The sequence below is a fragment of the Mustela lutreola genome, chromosome 1 (genome assembly GCF_030435805.1).
Source record: "Mustela lutreola isolate mMusLut2 chromosome 1, mMusLut2.pri, whole genome shotgun sequence".
Lineage (NCBI taxonomy): Eukaryota > Metazoa > Chordata > Mammalia > Carnivora > Mustelidae > Mustela > Mustela lutreola.
Window position 1 is genome coordinate 139,769,649 of NC_081290.1, and position 25,764 is coordinate 139,795,412.

The 25,764-nt window shown below is 35.7% G+C and overlaps 1 protein-coding gene across 6 annotated transcripts in view; it reads right to left on the bottom strand.

The window, feature by feature from the left end:
- The window catches only part of NEK1 (NIMA related kinase 1), a 220,781-nt gene that overhangs the window by 133,672 nt on the left and 61,345 nt on the right, over nucleotides 1–25,764 (bottom strand). For all 6 annotated transcript variants that reach the window (XM_059175038.1, XM_059175054.1, XM_059175046.1 and 3 more), the window contains 2 exons: nucleotides 22,693–22,856; nucleotides 3,673–3,775 (listed from right to left, as the gene is read on the bottom strand). In XM_059175038.1, the coding sequence (XP_059031021.1) occupies nucleotides 3,673–3,775; nucleotides 22,693–22,856 (267 nt within the window). The remainder of the gene's footprint in view (nucleotides 1–3,672; nucleotides 3,776–22,692; nucleotides 22,857–25,764) is intronic.

The following is a 25,764-nucleotide window of genomic DNA, read 5'->3' on the forward strand; positions in this document are numbered from 1 at the left end:
TCCAGCTGGATGTAGAAGTAGCAGTCAGGAACTTGAAGTATGGGAGGGGTCTGATGCACAAGAAATTATCTGTTGTGGACATGAAGGGGGCCACATGGCAAAGACCTGACAGTGGTCTTTTAGAACTGAGACTGACTCCTGGTCAAAAGCTAGTCAGACAATGAAGACCTCAATCCTATTACAGCAAGAAAAAGAACCCTGCCAATACCCTAAGCAGTGAAGATCTTATCCTACTTGAGCATCAGATAAGGACACAGCTGGCTGAACCATGATTTCAGCTTTATGAGACCATGAGCAGAGGATCCAGTTAAAACAGGTCAAATTGCTGACACACAGAAACTATAATAAACTTGTATTGCTTTAAGCCACTAAGTTTATGGTCATTTGTTACACAGCAATAGAAAACTAATACAGAAAGGCAAATTTTAAATAGTATCTCTATCTCATCATAAAAAAGTTCTAATTTCAAACTTAAAATCTGTAGGCCTTCTGTAGGTTTAAAGTGAATATATATTAGGACTCAAAAACAAACAAAAGTCTTGGTAGTTCCAAGTACAGAAGGAATCCAGAGATAAAGAAAAGAACACAAAATCAGTTTTAAGTGAGAAACTTTATTAGCAAAAGCATGTCAGATAGAATACTATCACAGAAGGTATGAGCAACATGAAGCATGCTCTCAGAATTCTTGGAAGCTAAAAACACGAGAAGGTCTAGAAGCAGATAACAGTGGTTGCAGTAAGAGGGTTACCTCTATTGCATTACTCATCTCCACAAGCCAGAAAATAGTCAGTCACCTTCAGATAGGAGTGATCAGAGAGCGCATAGTGGTAAAAGACAGGCTAATCCTCTGAATGACTGGTTATAATGAAGAAGAATGACAGTCTCCTTAGCCCAGAAAATAAATTTGCCTGGCAGATTATCAATACATGTCCCATCCATTCCCTACTCTCACTAAAAACTATGTAGGAGACAGGTCAGTAGCATTCTCCCATCTCACCAGGAGACCAAATAAAGGTAATGAGCAAAAAATAGCTACTCCAAATATGAATATTGTCAAGAACACCAAGAATTTCATGAACGCCAACACTGTGAAACAGAGAACTCAAAAACAGAGAAAACTAATGACAGCAAACTAAAAACAAGATTTTGTAGTAACTGTAGTATTAACAGAGAAATGAGAATATGATTAAGGAGATTTAGGGGAAAACTAATTACAGTTCATGGACATGAAAACACAAGTTTCTAAATGAAAAGAAAAAACTCATTAGGTGGGCTGAAGTATAGAGTAGATAATACTTAAGAATATATTAGTGAGCTAAAAACCAGATCTAGGAATATTTCTAGTAGTAAGAGAAAAAGGGATAAAAAGGATGAGAAAGGGACAAAAGGTGAAACAGAAGTACAGAGAAAAGCACATTTGATGAAAGTTCCAATCTATCCATCTAATAGGAATTCTCTTACGAGAAAAAGGAGAAGCAGTATTTGAAGCAATGGGGCCAAATTAGTTCTAGACTTAAGGCTGTTCTGGATCTGCCCAGCAGATCTTAGAAGCAAACTTTGAAAGACTCAAAAAACTATTTCCTAGTAATTTAACTGCATCCCTGAATAAAGCCCCATCATATTTAAATATGAAAAAATCCAAGATTTTTACACACACACACACACACACACACACACAATGCCTTGGCATCCAGCAAATTACCAGGTATGTGAAGAAGCAGGAAAAGACCCCAATGAGGAGAAAAACCAATTAGAAATGACAAAGATAACAAAATTATTACAGAAGGTCATTAAAACAGCTATTATATTCAAATTCAAGAATGTAGAGAAAAGCATAAACATTATAAAAAGAGAAATGGAAAATATAAAAATGACCCAAATAAACTTTAAGAAATAAAAAATGTTAAGATGAAAAAGTTTTCTGAGATTAAAAGAAACCACAATGTCTGCATGGGATTTATAGATTAAACAAAGCAGAAGACAAGATTAATGAACCTAAAGATACTGAAATAAAAGCTATTTAAAATGAAAGATATAATAAAGAGTGGGAAAAAAATGAACAGACCTTCAATGAGCTGTTGAGAGAGCATCACATGGTCCAGTGGATGGGTACTGAGAGTCTCAGAATCAAAAACAGAGAATGAAAAAATATTTTTGAATAAATAATAAATGTAATTTTTTCAAACTTGATGAAAATTATAAATCCACAGATCCAAGACACTCAATGAATTCCAACAAAATAAACATGAAGAAAACTACACCAGGCTACACTGTAACCAAATTGTGTCCATTGATATGTTCAAAGTCAGTCGAGAAGAAAGACATATTACATATACAGGAGAAAGATAAGAATGACAGTGAACTTGTCAGAAACAGACATGCCAAAAGATAACTGGAGAAACATCTTTAAAGTACTGAAGAAAAAAAATCTCAACATATAATATTACACTCACCAAGAATGTTTCTCAAAAAAGGCAAAATAATTTTTCAGACATACAAATGCTAAACATATTCACCAACTGACCACCACTACAACTTATCATTTAAGCATGAGGACAAAATAAAGAAGATTCCCAACATATCTTGGGAAGTTTCTGTCCAAAAGAATTGCCAGAGAATATTCTCCATCATAAAGAAAAATAAAGTGAGGGCAGAACAGAATGTAATGATGAGGAAAGAAATATATAAATCCTGACAAGTCTAATAATTGTTTTAAAATATTTTAAATTAAAATCTGTAACTAAAATTCCAAATGCTATTAACTTTGGAGATATGGAGTAAGAGAAAACACAGGAGGTTCTCTTGTACCATCTACAGGAAGGATACAAATAGAGATTAATTCCAAGATTAGAAAAACAAATTCAGGTGTTAAAATACAAAGCATAACCATTAAAAAAAACTAAGCAATCTTTCAATGATATTATTTCAAAAAAAATATCCTAAATTGAAATAATTACATTAACTCACAAAGATACCACTTATGAATTTACAGCAGTTATAAATGTAATCAAAACATAGTATCATATTATTGACCTATTTTCTATGTTAGTAGGATTCTTCTCGGAGTGGTGAGCTGATAGAAACAATCATCAATTGTTCTGTAGACAAAAGGTCAAAAGGCACTTTGTGTACCTCTACAAGTCAAACTATTAAGTTTTAACTACTAAAATGATCTAAAAACTGTTAATATTTTCTTGGGTACATGACTTAATTAAGTTAGCTGGCATAATGGGGGTTTTAATATACTTTTGCTTCTAATGTGCACTTGAGAAGATAATACAGTTATACACATTTATCAAACTGTTTCCCAGTTTTCTTTCAAAATTCTTTGCTACTTAAAAGTATTTAAAACCAAAAGCATGTCTGAAAAAAAAATCTAGCAATGTAAAAACTCACTTGTTTTAATACAAATATCTAGGTTGCTAAATCTACTTCTCTTTTTAAAGGAAGAATACAGCTATGAACTTACTCCTAATTAACCAAAACATCCACAGAATTTCGCCTTGGTATAAAGAATATGGCAGAAGACATATGGTTAAGATATATCACAAGTTTATAAAGTTTAGAGTAAATTTTTGTAAAGATTTAGAATTCATTTATACCTACCTTGTTCCAGACCTTCACTTTGAATATTAATATGCTCAAAATCTCAAAAAAAAAAAAAAATCATACCATATGTCCTTCGGCTCGAGCTTTATTTTGCCGTGCTTCCCGCTTTCGCTGTAGGAACTCCTCCACTTGTTTAGCTCTTTCCACAGCTAGCTGCCCCTTTTGCCTGTGTAATTTGGACAAATAGCAAAAGTCAGAAATTCTGAACATTAAGTATTTCAAAAAGTTAAAAATTAGCCTTATTCTAAATGTTTTCTTTGTTGCAGAACAAGAAATAAAACCTTCCCCTGTAATGAAATAGCTATATATTTTATTATCTACTACCTAAATCATAGTCTTCGCTTTTTTTTTTTTAATGATTTATTTACTTGACAGAGAGAGAGGGGGCAGGGAGAGAGGGAATACAAGCAAGGGGAGTGGGAAAAGGAGAAGCAGGCTCCCTGCTGAGCAGGGAGCCCAATGTGGGGCTCAATCCCAGGACCCTGGGATCATGACCTGAGCCGAAGGCAGATGCCCAACTGAGCCACACAGGCACCCCTCTTCACTATTTTAAATAGAAGTAAAATCTATACTACTATTCCAAATCTTACCAAGAAGGTTTCTCTCACATTTACTGACGCTATTCAACTTATAAACACATAAAATTGTTTTGGACTATATTTAATTATAGAAGAATCTCCATAGTGTCCAAGTAGTGAAACTCATTGCAGAACTCTGTACCAAATATATCTAAGAACCTTCTTTAAACAGCACTGAACTAAAATTAAAGCAGTATAGTAGCAATTTCAAAAATGAAATACAAATTCAAAAATGAATAAAATGTTTGTGTGAGTTTTCAAAACACAGTAAAAACCAATGTCTAAATTCCTGGAGTATCATAACTATTAAAAAGTAAAATGTAAAGGTTATATTTCTGTATCTTTCACTCATAATTATAAAAGAATGTAAACATGTTGAGCTTAGACTACAAATGAAAAATACAAGGATGACTAACTGGTTCTGTCAGTTAAGCATCAACTCTTGATTTCAGCTCAGGTCATGTTCTCAGGGTTGTGAAAGCGAGGCCTGAGTTGGGCTCTGCACTAAGTCTGGAGCCTGCTGGGGCACCTGGGTGTCTCAGTGGGTTTAAAGCCTCTGCCTTCAGCTCAGGTCATAATCCCAGGGTCCTGGGATCGAGCCCCACATTGGACTCTCTGCTCTGCAGGGAGCCTGCTTCCTCCTCTCTCTCTCTCTGTCTCCCTCTCTGCCTACTTGTGATCTCTGTCAAATAAATAAATAAAATCTTATAAAAAAAAAAGATTCTCTCTGCCCCCCCACCCCTGCTTGCATGTGCTCCCTCTCTCTAAAATAATTTTTAATTTTTAAAAATTTAAGTTTTAATTTAAAAAATATATATAAACAGCTAGATGCAGCTTTAGGAGGAGTCAAGATGGCGGAGAAGTAGCAAGCTGAGACTGCTTCAGCTAGCCGGAGATCAGCTAGATAGCTTATCTAAAGATTGCAAACACCTGAAAATCCATCGGCAGATCGAAGAGAAGAAGAACAGCAATTCTGGAAACAGAAAAACAACCACTTTCTGAAAGGTAGGACCGGCGGAGAAGTGAATCCAAAGCGACGGGAAGATAGACCCCGGGGGGAGGGGCCGGCTCCCGGCAAGCGGCGGAGCAACCGCGCACAAAATCAGGACTTTTAAAAGTCTGTTCCGCGGAGGGACATCGCTCCAGAGGCTAAACCGGGGCGAAGCCCACGCGGGGTCAGCGTGGCCTCAGGTCCCGCAGGGTCACAGAAGGATCGGGGGTGTCTGAGTGTCGCAGAGCTTGCGGGTATTGGAACGGGAAAGCCGGCTACAGAGACAGAGCCGACAGTAAGCTCGCAGCTCCGTGTTACCTTGAACCGGTCGCAGGCTCGGTGAGCTCGGAGCGCGGCCGGAGGTCAGGCAGACGGGAGTAACTGGGCGCTGTTCTCTGAGGGCGCACTGAGGAGTGGGGCCCTGGGCTCTCGGCTCCTCCGGGCCGGAGACCAGGAGGCCGCCATTTGTATTCCCGTCCTCTGGAACTCTACGGAAAGCGCTCAGGGAACAAAAGCTCCTGAAAGCAAACCCGAGCGGATTACTCACCCCGGCCCCGGGTAAGGGCGGTGTAATTCCGCCTGGGGCAAAGACACTTGAGAATCACTACAACAGGCCCCTCCCCCAGAAGATCAACAAGAAATCCAGCCGAGACCAAGTTCACCTACCAAGGAGTGCGGTTTCAATACCAAGGAGAGCAGCAGAATTCCAGAGGAGGAGAAAGCCAAGCACGGAACTCATGGCTTTTTTCCTGTGATTTTTTTTAGTCTTGCAGTTAATTTAATTTTTTCTTTTTCATTTTTTTTTTTTTTCTCGCCTTCGGGTAAAATTTTTTTTTTTTTTAACTGTTACCTTTTTCTTTTTTAACGATTTTTTACTAGTTTATCTAATATATATATATATTTTTTTACATTTTTCTTAGGTGTTTTCTTTTTTAAAAAAAAATTCTTTTCTTTTTTTTTTTTTTTCTTTTTTCTTTCTTCCTTTTTGAACCTCTTTTTATCCCCTTTCTCCCCACTCACGATTTTGGATCTCTTCTAATTTGGCTAAAGCATATTTTCCTGGGGTTGTTGCCACCCTTTTAGTATTTTACTTGCCCCTTCATTTACTCTTATCTGGACAAAATGACAAGACGTAAAAATTCACCACAAAAAAAAGAACAAGAGGCAGTACCGAAGGCTAGGGACCTAATCAATACAGACATCGGTAATATGTCAGATCTAGAGTTCAGAATGACAATTCTCAAGGTTCTAGCCGGGCTCGAAAAAGGCATGGAAGATATTAGAGAAACCCTCTCGAGAGATATAAAAGCCCTTTCTGGAGAAATAAAAGAACTAAAATCTAACCAAGTTGAAATCAAAAAAGCTATTAATGAGGTGCAATCAAAAATGGAGGCTCTCACTGCTAGGATAAATGAGGCAGAAGAAAGAATTAGTGATATAGAAGACCAAATGACAGAGAATAAAGAAGCTGATCAAAAGAGGGACAAACAGCTACTGGACCATGAGGGGAGAATTCGAGAAATAAGTGACACCATAAGACGAAACAACATTAGAATAATTGGGATTCCAGAAGAAGAAGAAAGTGAGAGGGGAGCAGAAGGTATACTGGAGAGAATTATTGGGGAGAATTTCCCCAATATGGCAAAGGGAACAAGCATCAAAATTCAGGAGGTTCAGAGAATGCCCCTCAAAATAAATAAGAATAGGCCCACACCCCGTCACATAATAGTAAAATTTACAAGTCTCAATGACAAAGAGAAAATCCTGAAAGCAGCCCGGGAAAAGAAGTCTGTAACATACAATGGTAAAAATATTAGATTGGCAGCTGACTTATCCACAGAGACCTGGCAGGCCAGAAAGAGCTGGCATGATATTTTCAGAGCACTAAACGAGAAAAACATGCAGCCAAGAATACTATATCCAGCTAGGCTATCATTGAAAATAGAAGGAGAGATTAAAAGCTTCCAGGACAAACAACAACTGAAAGAATTTGCAAATACCAAACCAGCTCTACAGGAAATATTGAAAGGGGTCCTCTAAGCAAAGAGAGAGCCTACAAGTGGTAGATCAGAAAGGAACAGAGACCATATACAGTAACAGTCACCTTACAGGCAATACAATGGCACTAAATTCATATCTCTCAATAGTTACCCTGAATGTGAATGGGCTAAATGCCCCTGTCAAAAGACACAGGGTATCAGAATGGATAAAAAAACAAAACCCATCTATATGTTGCCTCCAAGAAACACATTTTAAGCCCGAAGACACCTCCAGATTTAAAGTGAGGGGGTGGAAAAGAATTTACCATGCTAATGGACATCAGAAGAAAGCAGGAGTGGCAATCCTTATATCAGATCAATTAGATTTTAAGCCAAAGACTGTAATAAGAGATGAGGAAGGACACTATATCATACTCAAAGGGTCTGTCCAACAAGAAGATTTAACAATTTTAAATATCTATGCCCCCAACGTGGGAGCAGCCAACTATATAAACCAATTAATAACAAAATCAAAGAAACACATAAACAACAATACAATAATAGTAGGGGACTTTAATATTCCCCTCACTGAAATGGACAGGTCATCCAAGCAAAAGATCAGCAAGGAAATAAAGGCCTTAAATGACACACTGGACCAGATGGACATCACAGATATATTCAGAATATTTCATCCCAAAGCAACAGAATACACATTCTTCTCTAGTGCACATGGAACATTCTCCAGAATAGATCACATCCTCGGTCCTAAATCAGGACTCAACCGGTATCAAAAGATTGGGATCATTCCCTGCATATTTTCAGACCACAATGCTCTAAAGCTAGAACTCAACCACAAAAGGAAGTTTGGAAAGAACCCAAATACATGGAGACTAAACAGTATCCTTCTAAAGAATGAATGGGTCAACCGGGAAATTAAAGAAGAATTGAAAAAAATCATGGAAACAAATGATAATGAAAATACAACGGTTCAAAATCTGTGGGACACAACAAAGGCAGTCCTGAGAGGAAAATATATAGCGGTACAAGCCTTTCTCAAGAAACAAGAAAGGTCTCAGGTACACAACCTAACCCTACACCTAAAGGAGCTGGAGAAAGAACAAGAAAGAAACCCTAAGCCCAGCAGGAGAAGAGAAATCATAAAGATCAGAGCAGAAATCAATGAAATAGAAACCAAAAAAACAATAGAACAAATCAACGAAACTAGGAGCTGGTTCTTTGAAAGAATTAATAAAATTGATAAACCCCTGGCCCAACTTATCAAAAAGAAAAGAGAAAGGACCCAAATAAATAAAATCATGAATGAAAGAGGAGAGATCACAACTAACACCAAGGAAATACAAACTATTATAAGAACATACTATGAGCAACTCTACGGCAATAAATTTGACAATCTGGAAGAAATGGATGCATTCCTAGAAACATATAAACTACCACAACTGAACCATGAAGAAATAGAAAGCCTGAACAGACCCATAACCAGTAAGGAGATTGAAACAGTCATTAAAAATCTCCAAACAAACAAAAGCCCAGGGCCAGACGGCTTCCCGGGGGAATTCTACCAAACATTTAAAGAAGAACTAATTCCTATTCTCCTGAAACTGTTCCAAAAAATAGAAATGGAAGGAAAACTTCCAAACTCATTTTATGAGGCCAGCATCACCTTGATCCCAAAACCAGACAAGGATCCCACCAAAAAAGAGAGCTATAGACCGATATCCTTGATGAACACAGATGCGAAAATACTCAACAAAATACTAGCCAATCGGATTCAACAGTACATTAAAAAGATTATTCACCACGACCAAGTGGGATTTATTCCAGGGCTGCAAGGTTGGTTCAACATCCGCAAATCAGTCAATGTGATACAACACATCAATAAAAGTAAGAACAAGAACCATATGATACTCTCAATAGATGCTGAAAAAGCATTTGACAAAGTACAACATCCCTTCCTGATCAAAACTCTTCAAAGTGTAGGGATAGAGGGCACATACCTCAATATCATCAAAGCCATCTATGAAAAACCCACCGCAAATATCATTCTCAATGGAGAAAAACTGAAAGCTTTTCCGCTAAGGTCAGGAACACGGCAGGGATGTCCATTATCACCACTGCTATTCAACATCGTACTAGAGGTCCTAGCCTCAGCAATCAGACAACAAAAGGAAATTAAAGGCATCCAAATCGGCAAAGAAGAAGTCAAATTATCACTCTTCGCAGATGATATGATACTATATGTGGAAAACCCAAAAGACTCCACTCCAAAACTGCTAGAACTTATACAGGAATTCAGTAAAGTGTCAGGATATAAAATCAATGCACAGAAATCAGTTGCATTTCTCTACACCAACAGCAAGACAGAAGAAAGAGATATTAAGGAGTCAATTCCATTTACAATTGCATCCAAAACCATAAGATACCTAGGAATAAACCTAACCAAAGAGACACAGAATCTATACTCAGAAAACTATAAAGTACTCATGAAAGAAATTGAGGAAGACACAAAGAAATGGAAAAATGTTCCATGCTCCTGGATTGGAAGAATAAATATTGTGAAAATGTCTATGCTACCTAAAGCAATCTACACATTTAATGCAATTCCTATCAAAGTACCATCCATCTTTTTCAAAGAAATGGAACAAATAATTCTAAAATTTATATGGAACCAGAAAAGACCTCGAATAGCCAAAGGGATATTGAAAAAGAAAGCCAACGTTGGTGGCATCACAATTCCGGACTTCAAGCTCTATTACAAAGCTGTCATCATCAAGACAGCATGGTACTGGCACAAAAACAGACACATAGATCAATGGAACAGAATAGAGAGCCCAGAAATAGACCCTCAACTCTATGGTCAACTAATCTTCGACAAAGCAGGAAAGAATGTCCAATGGAAAAAAGACAGCCTTTTCAATAAATGGTGCTGGGAAAATTGGACAGCCACATGCAGAAAAATGAAATTGGACCATTTCCTTACACCACACACAAAAATAGACTCAAAATGGATGAAGGACCTCAATGTACGAAAGGAATCCATCAAAATCCTTGAGGAGAACACGGGCAGCAACCTCTTCGACCTCTGCCGCAGCAACATCTTCCTAGGAACAACGCAAAAGGCAAGGGAAGCAAGGGAAAAAATGAACTACTGGGATTTCATCAAGATCAAAAGCTTTTGCACAGCAAAGGAAACAGTTAACAAAATCAAAAGACAACTGACAGAATGGGAGAAGATATTTGCAAACGACATATCAGATAAAGGACTAGTGTCCAGAATCTATAAAGAACTTAGCAAACTCAACACCCAAAGAACAAATAATCCAATCAAGAAATGGGCAGAAGACATGAACAGACATTTCTGCAAAGAAGACATCCAGATGGCGAACAGACACATGAAAAAGTGCTCCATATCACTCGGCATCAGGGAAATACAAATCAAAACCACAATGAGATATCACCTCACACCAGTCAGAATGGCTAAAATCAACAAGTCAGGAAATGACAGATGCTGGCGAGGATGCGGGGAAAGGGGAACCCTCCTACACTGTTGGTGGGAATGCAAGCTGGTGCAGCCACTCTGGAAAACAGCATGGAGGTTCCTCAAAATGTTGAAAATAGAACTGCCCTATGACCCAGCAATTGCACTATTGGGTATTTACCCTAAAGATACAAATGTAGTGATCCAAAGGGACACGTGCACCCGAATGTTTATAGCAGCAATGTCCACAATAGCCAAACTATGGAAAGAACCTAGATGTCCATCAACAGATGAATGGATCAAGAAGATGTGGTATATATACACAATGGAATACTATGCAGCCATCAAAAGAAATGAAATCTTGCCATTTGCAACAACATGGATGGAACTAGAGCGTATCATGCTTAGCGAAATAAGTCAAGCAGAGAAAGACAACTATCATATGATCTCCCTGATATGAGGAAGTGGTGATGCAACATGGAGGCTTAAGTGGGTAGAAGAATAAATGAAACAAGATGGGATTGGGAGGGAGACAAACCATAAGTGACTCTTAATCTCACAAAACAAACTGAGGGTTGCCGGGGGGAGGGGGTTGGGGAGAAGGGGGTGGGATTATGGACATTGGGGAGGGTATGTGATTTGGTGAGTGCTGTGAAGTGTGTAAACCTGGTGATTCACAGACCTGGGGATAAAAATATATGTATATAAAAAATATATGTTTATAAAAAATAAAAAATAAAAAAAATATATATATATATATAAACAACATTTACTGAACATCTAATATATATTGTACCTGTTCTACTGTACCTAATATATATTTTGCCTTTTATATATTATGCCTGTTATATATTTTGAAAGATACAAAAATAAATAAAACGTAGCCCCAATAATCAGAGAACTCATAATATCAACTGCAGTTAATTCTGGAGGTAGTTAAAAAGATGAACAAGTGATTGACTGTGCTTCTACTGATATTTTGGCTACTAAGGCACACAAACTACCTACAGCTTCTCTTTAAGACCATAACTAAGATAATGAATTTAAAAAATTAAAAAATAAAAAATAAAAGACCTTAACTAAGTTATGTTCTGAATAATACATGAAGTAATATCTTTTCTGTCTTCCAATAGTTTTAAACACTTCCTGATTTTCATCACTGGCATCTTCTAGGGTTAGGTAATCTCTATAGCTGGTTAAAAGCCTTTTATTATGACTATCAGGTATATGTAGGTAGTTAACTCTTAATCTAGTTCCACATTACCAAATTCAGGAATGTACTTCACATAACCCACAGAGGTTTGAATAGATTAAGAATAATGAATGAGAATTTGGTTATGCCTCTGTAGTGCACATGTGCTATCCTCTAGTAGTCATATTATGTACCACATAATTATGGGATTAATATCTAGTCTGGATGCAACTTATCTCCCTGGATATATCTAGAAAAGGCTGCGTCCTAGTCAGGTATAGTCCCTTTATATATGGCGTGGCCTGAAGAGGGCCCATAATCTTTAAGAACACTCACACACTCAGACACTGAAGCTGCACTTCTACTGGTTAAGGTTCTTTTGTGGGGTCCTGGAAGTTTACAGCATCACTTACAATTAAATAAAATTGCTGATCCCTTTGCTTTGTATTCTGAATGCATCTCTAACCTTAATAAAAGTAAAACATGTTTCATTTCCCATCCTGATACCACGTCCAATGTTTGTCACTCTAAATCTCCAACTGACACATTAATACAATAGTTGCATGGAATTATTTTAGTAAAACATGGTCATATGTATAATGGTTTTGATTTATAGATTTTCATACCATTCAAATCTATAAAGTATTCCCATTCTATTTATTTATGTGATTTATAGGTTTAGAGTCACTGAAAAATCTTTTCCTAAGCTAGTTTAAATAAGTAGGTTACATAACTCATTGTTTTCAATCACAAACTTAAATCCTGTAGTGATTTTTGCTTAACATTTTTTATTTTCCCCTCCCTTTTATTAAACAAATATTGAGTGTCAACTATTTACCAATATTTTATCTGTCTTTGAAGATGTAAAGATGTATAAACAGAGTTCCAAAAATTCAAGTTTGATTTAATATATACAAAAATGAGAACAATGAACCTTATTAAAAGAATAAAAGGACAAAATCTTTAATTGATTCTATGACACCTGACAACACTTAAAAACCTATAAATATACTGTCTTTATTTCTCACATTTGTTACTACTTTGTATGTACCAAAATAAGAACTCATACTACTCATATTCTTATTCCTCTCTAAAACTATAAAACTGCTAGACTATTAGCACAAACTATCCATGCTACATTCACAGAGAGAAACCAGAAATAGTCAATTTACTCAATGGTCATTTTCTTCATTACACATTAGGAACTCATAGGCACATACTATTTTAGACAAATTAAACATTCTGTCTTCTCCATCTTTTGAGTTCCAAAATTATTCCACTTAAAATCAATAAAACAGTAGTCTAAATTAATAATAAAGTAATGGTAACACAAACACTATACAAACCACAATTATAAAGTAAGAAATTAGGAATTTGGAAAGTAAAATATAGAGACATTAAAATGCATTAAATAGAAGGAATTATCTTTGGTGGGGCAGGGAGAAGTAAGTTCTTCCCTTTCCTTTTCTTATTACAAAGGCATGAATAAGGACCAACATCTGGGTAGGTTACTTCACATCCATGGCTCAAATCTTTTACGTGTAAGGGATATTTAAAAATTTTGAGGGATGATTTTGAGTGATTAAGGGGTAAAAACAACACAAAAGTAAGTAGCAATACACATAGAAGAAATAATCTGAGAAATAAAAAAATGAGTCAGTATGGTTTAAGGTAAAAGAGCTGGAGTGGCACAGAGTTAATGAGATGAGAAAAGAATGTAGGCGGTTTATTCATTAAGCTTCCTCCTCTGTTTAACTGGCATAATGCTGATCTGATGGAATGGAACTGCTATCAACTTTAAACAAATTAAATGATGCACTAGAGAAAAAGACTTGGAAAAGTAAAACACAAGTGTTAAGAGGTAGTCAATAGTTTTATAAAATGGTCTTACATGACTGAGGCTCTAATAATAAAAAACTAACTGAATTTAAGATCATCAGCTACAACAGTGTACCACTCTGATCCAAGATGCTCATGGGGGGAAGGCTATGTAAATGTGGGGACAGGGATAATAGATGGGAAATCTCTGTACATTCTCCCTCAGTTTTGCTGTAAACCTAAAACTGCTCAAAAAAAAGTCTTAAAGAGAAAGCTAATTGAAGCGGTGTGTTAAGAGACATACACGTGAAGTCAGACTGGCCAGAGTTATTGATAATAAGGGAAGAGGAAAAATAGGTAAAGCCATAAGGAGGGGAGCAGGCAAATAGGGATGATCCAAAAATATAAGGAAAAGAGAATCTGAAAGAGTGAGTTGACCATAAATATCAATTTGCTGATTCAATTTGAATTAGGGAAAAGAACTGACCAGCAAAAACAATGACATACATATAACAATAAAACCAGTTGCATTACAGTGTGAGGAAAATGTTCTTTAATGCTAATGGCCACTAAAAAGTACAAGACAAAAGAATCATAATATTTAAATTGGAGGAAACTTTAAGTATTAACTAGTCTAACTTCTTGCTGAATAAAGCATTCCTCTATTCCCATCTGGATTTCCTGACACATGGTCATTCAAATCTCTAGATTAATAGTTTCAGTTTGAGGATATTCATTAAATCCTATGATAGGCTGGCCATTGAACAGCCCTAATACTGGGCTAAAATCAGTTCCTTGACTTCTCCAAGTCATAGTAATTCTACATGGCGGAAATATAAGTAAGTCTAATTTCTCTTTTACATGAAAAGCTATCCAATTTTTTTAGGCTTGCTCCTTTAAGCATGCTTTCTTTAATGGTGGCTAAATTCTCCCAGCTTCTTTAATTTTCCTAATAAATTGTTTTAATCCTCACTAAATTCAATATTGCACAAGTGAAGTGAGTGAACTTTGGAAACAAACTGTCCAATTTCAACTCCTGGTTTTACTAACAGTTATGTGGACTTCAACAAATCATTTGTTTATGCAGTGCCTCAATTTCTTAATCTGTAAAACGGAGAATTATAATACCTGCCCCATGGCATTGGTGACAAATAAATGAGTTAATACTATGGTCAATTGCCATTATTCACGGTAGTTATGTTCTGTAAGGTCACCATGAACAATGAATTAGCCAATCTAAACTACCAGCCATAGGAAAAAATACACAGTTATGTTCCTACTGGCCTCTTGTTACAACATCTTCCACAATGGACTGATATATATAACATTGTTTTATGTATGTTTCTATTTAAAGACACCTTATTTAATGTATACACCCTGAACTCTCAGCCACTAAACTCTATCTCACACTGGAGCAAAGCTTATTTGACACAATATTTTCTCCATGAGGTACATCACAGCATTCCTGCACTTAGAAACATCCGACAGTACTTCAGTGCTGTTTGAGGGCCATTTTAAACAGTGAAATCACCAAGATGATACACAAAAATGCAAACTTTGGTAATAAATACACCACGAAAACTACATTTGTTTGCAAGTGCTGAAACAAGAAAGTATTGCCTTTTCAGATTGGAATATGTGCACTGGACAACCATAATTTTTTTGCTGCTCTGTACAAATCCATGAATGACTGGGGAATACTGGGAATACTGATTCTGGGGTTACATATAAATTTTTTTCTTAACATATAAATTATAGCAAGTAGTCAAATTCATACACACACACTCCACAAATAATGAGAATTGACTATATTTGTAAATTACTTCAAACTCGTATTGGCAGAAAGTGCCCAACTGAATATTAACTCCATTTTTATTACTGTCATCATCATCCTCATAAATCGCTATTCTTAGAAGTACCTAGTTTATCAATATCCTTTTACGTAACCAGTATAGAATATAGGGAAAACTTCATCTCCTCTACTACTTTAATTTCAAACTTTGTATTTTTAAAAAAACTTCTTTAGCTCCTAAGAAGCTACTGGTACTGGCCAGCATGTAATAAAATGGGCACTATCATATACTGTTAGATTGAACATAAATTGGTTCAACTTTCCCAAACAGAAATTCAGTACTATTTAGTTAATAAATACATTTAGTTAAATAAGTTTAATTAATATATTAATACTTCTTTCTAGAATCTTCACCAAGAACATAACTGACCAACTTCTTTAATCTAATAGTTGCCCTTCTAAGATTTTATTATACAGAAATAACAAAAAATAAAATTTGGCAAAAAAAATTTCAAACAAATAAAAAATTACAAACAGGGGCACATGGGTGGCTCAGTGGGTTAAGCCTCTGCCTTCAGCTCAGGTCATGATCTCAGTCCCGCATCTGGCTCTCTGCTTGGCAGGGAGCCTACTTCTTCCTCTCCCTTTGCCTGCCTCTCTGCCTACTTGTGATCTCTCTCTGTCAAATAAATAAATAAAATCTTTTTAAAAAATTACAATTACAGTAGGAGATTGGTTACATAAAATATGATAACTCAGACCCTGGAATCCTACAGAGACATCAAAATTCCCTTGGAAACAATTTAGCATGGGAAAATATTATAGTAAAAATGTTAAATAAAAATAGATTTTAAAAAAAGATATAAATGTGTACATATGATTTTATCTCCACTAACTAAGGAAATAAATGCAAAGAAAATAGACCAAAGTCTTCACAGGAACTATCTCTGTAGAGATAAGTAGTGATTTCCATTCCTGCTAACACCCTCCTTATGCTTCATACTTTTTCTGAAACTAACCTGTATCACTTTGGCAAACAGAAAAACAAGACAGAAAACCCACTGGTGACTTTCCTTCGGGTTTCACCTTTCCATGAACAAAAGGGAGAGAAAAGATATATGAATGTTTGGTTAAGAATCCTATGTGAGGGGCACCTGGATAGCTCAGTTGGTTAAGTATCTGCCTCCTGCTCAGATCATAATCTTGGCATCTTGGCATTGAGTGAGCCCCATGTCGGGCTCCCTGTTCAGTGGGGAGTCTGCTTCTTCCTCTCCCTCTACCCACCCGCTACATGTTCTTCCTCTTTCTCTCATATAAATAAATAAAATCTTTTTAAAAAACCCAACTCAAGAATCCTGTGTGAGGGGTGCCTGGTTGGCTCAGTTGGTTAACTGTCTGCCTTCAGCTCAGGTCATGATCCCAGGGTCCTGGGATATAGCCTACTTCTCCCTCTCCCTTTGCCGCTCCCCTGCTTGTGTTCTCCCTGAAATAAAACAAAATCTTAAAAAAAAAAAAAAAAAAGAATCCTATAGGTATTTATATTCTTATAGCACAATATAATTATACTAGGTTCCAGGCTTTTCTATTTTATATAAATATACATATTATATATATAACAGGGTTTATTTATTTACTTATTTATTTATATACATAGATAAATAAATACCCTTATCTTTTATAACTAGTAATCATTGGTAAGGAAACAATTTTACTGCTGTTTGTATGATATTCTCCTAACCCCATGCTTCATAATCCTCTTTGTCTCATATTTACATATATGCTATAATCCTTTTCCACTGTCATGGATCAACAACTTTTATAACTCCCTCAAACTTAAGCTATTAACTTTGCTCCTCAGTGTTTTGCTTTACTCAAAAACATTTAGTTTTTAAAATATTTAAATATTTATTTAATTATATATTTAATTTATTAAATATATTTAAATAAATATTTAAACATTTTAAATATTTAGTTTTTAAAATATTTTAAAATATTAAAAGGGAACAAGAAGTTCCCTTTTAATATTGTTTCCATTGCTGAGTTCAAGATTGCTTACATATTTCCTATTTTTAAAAATACTGGAAGCTAAGTACCTTGTCATCTCCCTTTCACATAGGATTCTTTTTTTTTTTCTTTATATTATTGACAACTATAGAAAACTTAGTGATAGAATACCACTGGTCCGAGAATGAATACTGGCTAGTCACTACCGCTGTTCTAAGCCTGAATTAGTTGGTCTTATGAAATGCTGTCATAACAGGACACATGCTTCTTTATAGTAGAAATGAGCCTGTTTGAAGAGGCCTTAAGGATGAATTGAGCATTCCTTCCTTGGTTGTTGCTTGGATAGCTAAAGGGGAGCTTTTGGGGCACCCTTCATCTCTCTCACCATTACCTTTGCATTTACTATCATCCTCATAAGTTAATTTTTTTATTTGTACATGTTAATGGGATCAGGTCTCAACAAAAACCTTGTCTTTGTCAACAAGCCACTCCATCTCATTAGGTTTACAGCTTATTTATTCTTTTTTAGTGTGTTGATTTTATAATTTAATGCTGAGCAGTCAAGTTTATTTCTCTTAAGTTCAGATCCTGGTGGAGAATATATTCACATATTCACAATAGGTTAAATTAAGGAAAAAGAAGCAAGTTGGGGGCCCCTGGGTGGCTTAGTTAAGTGGCTGCTTTTGGCTCAGGTCATGATCCCAGGGTCCTGGAATGGAGCCCCGCATCACATCTGGCTGCCTGCTCAGCGAGGAGTCTGCTTCTCCCTCTCCCACCTTCCTTTGCTTTTGTTCCCTCTCTCACTGTCTCTCTCTCTCTCTGTCAAATAAATAAATAAAATCTTAAAAAAAAAAAAAAAAGCAAGTTTAAATCATGTATCAAAGATCTGCTTCTCTCCTGCAAACTCCTTATAAATGCAGAGAAAAACAATAGAAAAGACTGGAACCCTGAATCGGGTTCTCTGCTCAGCAGGGAGCCTGATTCCCCCTCTCTCTGCCTGCCCCTCTGCCTACTTGTGACCTCTCTCTGTCAAATAAATAAAATCTTTAAAAAAATAATAAAATAAAATGTCCACTCCTTTGGAGCTCCTAGGTGGCCCAGTCACTTAAGTGTCTGAGTCTTTTTTAAAATATTTTTTATTTGAGACAAAGACAGAGAAAGAGTGAATGCAGCAGGGAGAGCCAGAGGGAGAGGGAGAATCTGGAGCAGATTCCTTGTTGAGTGCTGATCCCAACACAGGGCTTGATCTCACAACCCTGAGATCATGACCAGAGCCAAAATCAAGAGTCAGATGCTTAACCAACTAAGCCACCCAGGCGCCCCAGCCTCCAACTTCTAGTCAGGTCTCCATCTCAGGGGCCATGAGCTCAAGCGGGCTCCATGCTGAATGTGGAGGCTACTTAAAAAAACAAAAGGGAAAATGTCCATTCTTTTGTCAAAGGATGGAATTAGGGCTGATAACTTCTTTTTTATTGGACTTACCTGGCAAAATTAAAAGCCAGAATTCCTCAAGCAGGTCCTCAATTTTATTTTATAGAGCTAATAAATAACTGTTAACATAAACCAAGGCCAGAATAATGAACAGGCATTAGCCAGGCAAAGTGGGCAGAGGCAAAAGTATGTTACGCAGAGGAAGCAGCAGATGCAAAGGAATAAGATGGGGGAAAAATGTCTTTTATCTCTTCACTCCTAGAAGTATAGAAAGCAGAAGCACCAAGATAAGAAAGAGTAGAGAGGCCTCTATGAGACATTGTAGGCCATTTAGGGGCTATAATTTGATCCATGAGAAAAGGAAGGATGTTTATTTTTTTTTAATGCGTGCTATTTATAAACCTTTTTCAACTATGTATTTTGGGGGGAAGATAATTCTTCAGACTCAAAAGTACATCAAATTTATTCCTGTTAAATTCTATCCAATTCAAGTTCATTGTAGCTATGGTCTACAGAGATTTCTTTGTGTCCTAATCAATCTTACCTTACCTAATCTATTTACTATTTCTTTCCATTTAGTATCTTCTGTATGAAATACGATGACTGCATCCTTTAAATGTTTTTTCTAGGCCCACCTTAAAAAGTAAGATTAGTTTGATGACAGGCCTCTAAAATTTTTTTATTTGGATGACATAAAAATATTAATTAGCATCCTATGAATACAAATAATATACTGCTGAGGTTTATCTACTCTACTAGGTATCTAATTAATTTTTTCATACTGCCTCTAGGCCAACAGAAATACCTAGCAATTTCATTTATTAGTTAGGTCCAAACTGTTTAAGAGTAGTTATCTGTGCTTTGTCCAAAAGATATAGTTGTGCTTTCTTCAAAATTATAAAATATCCAAGGCACTATGATGCTCTAGGTTGCTTCACCATACAGTTTGAGAACTCAACTTCTAGCCTATAACCCTAAAAACAACATACAAAAAAATGTATTTGACATACTCTATTCTGTGTGAATTTATACGTTGTCAGAGTGATTACTGCTTCCTCCTAAGATACTTGCAGACATTGCTTTTAATCTTGCCAGGGATCGAAATGAAGAAAACTGGTCTAGTTTATAGAATATGCTTTTTGAAAATTATATGACATATAATGATCTTTAGTTTTCTGCCAGTTTTTCTATTTTCCATGTCCTCAAATAAAATCAAAATAAATTCAGTGAGTATATACGAAAGTTCATGCAGTTACTGATACCACGTTAAATGTTTAAAGTACCCAATATTTTAAAACTTTATAACCAACTAAAGTAATAACTTTTTAGCTTGTTCACTAGTAATATCTCAAGAAGCTGACAGATCTTCATAAAAGAGTGTTTAAGGGGCACCTGGGTGGCTCAAACATCTGCCTTTGGCTCAGGTCAGGTTCTAGGATCCTGGGATTGAGTTCGACATTATGCTCCCTGCTCAGTGGGGAGCCTACTTCTCGATCTCCTCCCCACTTATGCTCTACCTCTATTGCTACTCTGTCTCTCTCAAATAAATAAAATTTTTTTAAAAATAGAGAGAGAGCGTGTTTAAGGAAAACTCTACAGTCAGATGGACTTGGTTTAAATCTGAGCTCTACCACTTACTAGCTAACTGACCTTTCATAAATTTTAAATCTCTATAAATCCTAATTTGCTCATCTTTATTAAAAGAATAATACCTAATTAAAAGGGTTGCTGTGATGAATAAATCCAACTTGGTATATAATAAGCATTCAAAAATACCTACTATCATTAATAATAAGAACAATAATTTCGGGGCGCCTGGGTGGCTCAGTGGGTTAAGCCGCTGCCTTCGGCTCGGGTCATGATCTCAGAGTCCTGGGATCGAGTCCCGCATACGGCTCTCTGCTCGGCGGAGAGCCTGCTTCCCTCTCTCTCTCTCTGGCTGCCTCTCTGTCTACTTGTGATTTCTCTCTGTCAAATTAATAAATAAAATCTTTAAAAAAAAAAAAAAAAGAACAATAATTTCATGCAAAATAAGAAAATGTATACTATATGTCTGAGTACTGCTAAGCCCACAGAGTTGATATAAATGAAATAAATATGATCATAACCACAAATGATTCAAAAACTGAAAATCAAAATAGTGAAACTACATCTAATGCAAAACAAAGATTGAATGGAAGGTGTGGTATAATGGAAGAGGTAGCCATTTAAGAGAATTTGAAACTCAAAACATATGCAAACATTTCAAGGTTATAATAGAAGTTTGATAAAAAATGGTCCAATGGTCTACATTGGACCATTTTTTATCATTCAATGAAATGTTCAACTAGAAGATGAACAGTGTGAAGAAGCATAACATAACTATCTCTATTTTCTTTATACTATACTTATTTATTTTATATCAATATAAAGCAAAATAAAGCCAAATTAAACACTAGAATATCCATAACACCACAGCATAAAAGCCACACACAAATTTGCTTTCCCATTGCATTAAAAAAAAAAATGCAGGGACGCCTGGGTGGCTCAGTTGGTTAAGCAGCTGCCTTCAGCTCAGGTCATGATCCCAGCATCCTGGGATCGAGTCCCACATCGGGCTCCTTGCTCCGCAGGGAGCCTGCTTCTCCCTCTGACTCTGCCTTCCACTCTATCTGCCTATGCTTGCTCTCGCTCGCTCTCTCTCTGACAAATTAAAAAAAAAAAAAAAAAAAAAATCTTAAAAAAAAAAAATGCATATTGTGAATTGGTAGCCTTCCTTTCTCAAAAAGACTCTACAATTAGCTTAATTAATACTTTAGGCTACTGTATATAATTCATAATGTTAATTTATATTCACCTCATTTATCTAACTCTGCTCACCTACATTTTAATCATCTTTTGTATGTGACAGGGATCATAAAGATTTTTATTACATTTGAAAGTATTCTCCTTAAAATGACATGAAAAAGACAATGTAACTAAATTTTCACAAAATGCTATCTGCTTTTTTTCAAACAGATGTTTTATAGAAAAAAATGGGAATATCTAGGAAAACATGTATGCATACTTAAGAAAAAAGGAACCATGAAAATTAAGACTACTGATTAGTATCATATTAAATTAATTCAGTGAAAGAAAAGGAAATATCTGATGAACAAGGTCATAGTCATCAATCAGAGACACATGTAAGAAAACAAGCCAAAACAACAAAAAGTAGGATTCTAAGAGAGAAAGAAAAAGGCATGCTTTGAAATTTTGCATAAAGTGTGATTCCATTTTAATATATTTTGATTCATTTAAAGCAAGTGGGTGAAATTATTATGATCATATGGTGGTTTGAAGTGATATTATCACATCTTCCTTTAAGTAAGTATATTCAGACTATAACATATAAATAAGCTACAAAAATTAGGCTAAATTGAAGAGCTACACACTTGTCAAATATAATCAAAGACCAAATTTGCATCTGAGAAAATTACTGCATCCAAAGGCAAAAAAAATATTCTTTGTAATCAATAGAGAAAACATATACAAAGCATAGATACTAAGCTATATAGGACATAAGACAAAATTACACACAAGAATGAATTTATGGATCATCACAGCTCAACCTGTTTACATTGGTTAATTTAGACATGATCTTCAATCTTTTCAAAGATGTTCTAAGAGAATCAGCATTTGGGAAGTGGTGAGGACCTATAGCCCCTTAGGAAATCCTGGGATGTATTTCAGGTGAAATTCCTCTGCAGGTAAACATGCAAAATGACTTTTGTTATTTTCTCTGAAGCAAAGCAGAAGCAACTTCTGCAGAACACAGCCATACCTTTCTGGATGTCTTCGGCCATATATTTCTCCTTTCCATTTAGTTTCATTATTTTCTGCTCTTTGTTGCTGCATTTGATCAAAAATAGCATGATAATGTTCATACTGTCCTCGAGAAGAAAAAGATGATGGAGCCACAGCCCCTCCACTGCCAAAAAAGGGAGCCTAGGAATTAAACAAAGAGCTCTCACATATTTATCTCATAAGGCCCAAAAGGCCTGTAGTACCCTCAAAAGAAAGGTTTTCTTTTCAACACATGACTTTTAAAAAGCAATTAGCTAATTTGAACACATTAATAAACAGCCTAAAGCAAAATGTTTTCCTACTATAACCATTAACATTCAAAAAGTAGTATACTTTGTTACTAAGAATAAAGCATAACTTAACAAACAAAAATATAAAAAGATTAAAATTGTAAATATTGAAAAGTCTGGTCTTAAGTTTTGAAACAAGTTTCTCATACACATTTTATGATACCATTTTATTAAGTTTAAACATGTACAGTTTATAAGTAAAAGCAGAGCCTATTTTAGTAACATTTGAAATTATATTTAACAAAAACATTTACATATGGCATTTAATATACCTCAAATCCTGCAACTCCACAAATGGTAAAGACACAGTAAGTACTGAGACTGAGCAACTTTGATAAAAATAGAAAAAAACTTACCAGAAATAAAAATTCCTCAAAAGAAAAAAAAAGGCACTGGAGAAAGATACTGTTCAACCCAGCCTCGAAAGCAAAGTAACAAAGATAGACTGAATGATTAAATATGAGCCAGGGTATTAAAGTAAAAATAAGCAATGTATGTGTAATATTTGGGTGTTGACAGCAGGAGGAGGAAAAGAGTATGCAAACAAATATGAAAAGAAGGCAGACATTGGTCAAAAAGGCTAGAATCTCTAACTGCTATAGATATATAATATGTAATATATAATAATATAATAAAGGACATATAATAAAGGACAACAGAAAGCATTTATAAACTTTCTGAAATGTATAGCAAAGCAAAACAGTTTTTAAGAAGGTGAGTCAAAGGATGCATGATAAGCAGTAATAAGAGAGAGAAAAAGGTAGAGGAACTAATTGGAAGGCTTACTGCCCTGATGCCTACTCACAAGCCTAGAAGTAAAGAAAGGCAATCAATGAAAAAGGGAAGGGAACTGTGGAGTCTCTCTCTGAATAACAAAGAATAAAGGCAGACATAATGCTACAACTACTGAAACATAAGAACTCAACTGTGTGGAAAACTCATAGTTAGAAAACAGATGTCAGACAAGGATAAGAGTTTTAAAAGTAAGTGTGCAATGCTGCACAAGTCAAGGTGAAAGAATTTCACAATCAAGAGGAAATTAATAATCTCAAATGCAGAGGTCAACAACACTAAAAAGAAACTGTTATGACTGAAGTTGAGTGGTATCATTTCAAAACCCATTTTTGTGGGGGAAGTGATAAGAACAGAAGCCAGAATACTGACAAGTAAAAGATCTTCCAAGTGATCACATCTTAAGGAAGAAATCTGGCAAAGAAAAGAGGCAAAGAAAAATACCAGAATCAGGTAAATTTCAGTGTACCCAGTGAGATAAAATCTTGACATAGTAAGCTGCAGACAATATTATAAGAAAGCATGAGTTAAAAAAAAAAAAACTGGAAATGAATACAGATAACTGATTGAAGATGTCTGAGAAGAGATGAAAGCTGTTAGAAACAGGGAAGGTAACTAAATAGGCAGGAAACCCCATTAAAGGAATCCTCACACACATCTTCAAAATGTGCCTCTCAAGGCAAGATTCAGAATCAGACTTGTGATGAAAAGCAGTTGCATCTCTTTTGAGATTGGTTACTCTCTGAATATAGTCTGGTGCTAATATCACCTGACTTGAATCTGAGTCTAATGTTGTAGACTTGAATTGTCTAATGTTTCCCTTTAGCAAAATGAAGGCTGAAAATACTGGAAAGTAATGTTGAAAGTAATGCTGAAAATACTGGACTAGAACACTGAAGCAATATATTTCAAAATATCAAGCAATATGATATTTCAAAAATCACCTTCTTCGCCAATTAGAAGCACAGGTGGATAAGTTTTGACAAATATATAGACTTGTGTAGCTACTACCACAATCAAAAGCATATCCATCACCCCAAAAAGCTGCCTCATTACTCTGCAGTCAACGTTCCCTCATCCCAGCCACTCAACCACTGATCTGCTCTCTGTCATGGATTGGACTGCCTTTTCCATAATTTCATGTATCTGAAATCATACAATATGTACTCTTATGTCTGGCTTCCTTAACTCAGTATGTTTTTGACTGGTCCATGTTGCTGCATGTATTAACAGCTTATTGCTTTTTATTGCTGAGTAGTATTTGAATATATTTTCAAACAACAGGTAAGCTTCTCACATATTATGATCACCGTATGATCCAACTATGTATGCGCAACATTACATAATTTTTAAAAAAACACATTCATAAGAGATACATCAGAAATAAAGCAGTAAGTCCCAGATTTTGCAGATATTAAATAACCAAAGACATTTGATAATTTATACTCTGAATAATGCCTTATTAGAGGTTTATAATAATGGTATTAATTTTGAAATCTTTCCCTTAATGTCTAGTTTCTGTTTTATCTTTAGTTAGGGGATTTCCTTAATTTGATCAACATTATACTGAGGCTCTAGGTCCCTATCAACTGTTGAGAAATCAAACAATCTAAGAGGCTTAGAGAAATCAAACAACCTAAGAGGTTAACTATTTCAAACTCCATGGGAAAGAAGTACAGAAACTAACATAAGAATTTGCTTTCAGTCGATTAAGCGGCTGCCTTCAGCTCAGGTCATGATCCCAGGGTCCTGTAATCGAGCCCCATATCAGGGTCCCTGCTCAGTGGAGAGCCTGCCTTCTCCCTCTCCTCCTCCCTCTGCCACTCTGCCTACTTGTGCTCTCTCTCCCTCTGTCAAATAAATAAATAAAATCTTTAAAAAAATTAAAAGAAAAAAGAATTTGCTTTAAGTCATGAGAAATAGTTTTCTTAATCCTCAATAAAAGCATTATAAAAGTTTATAAAATG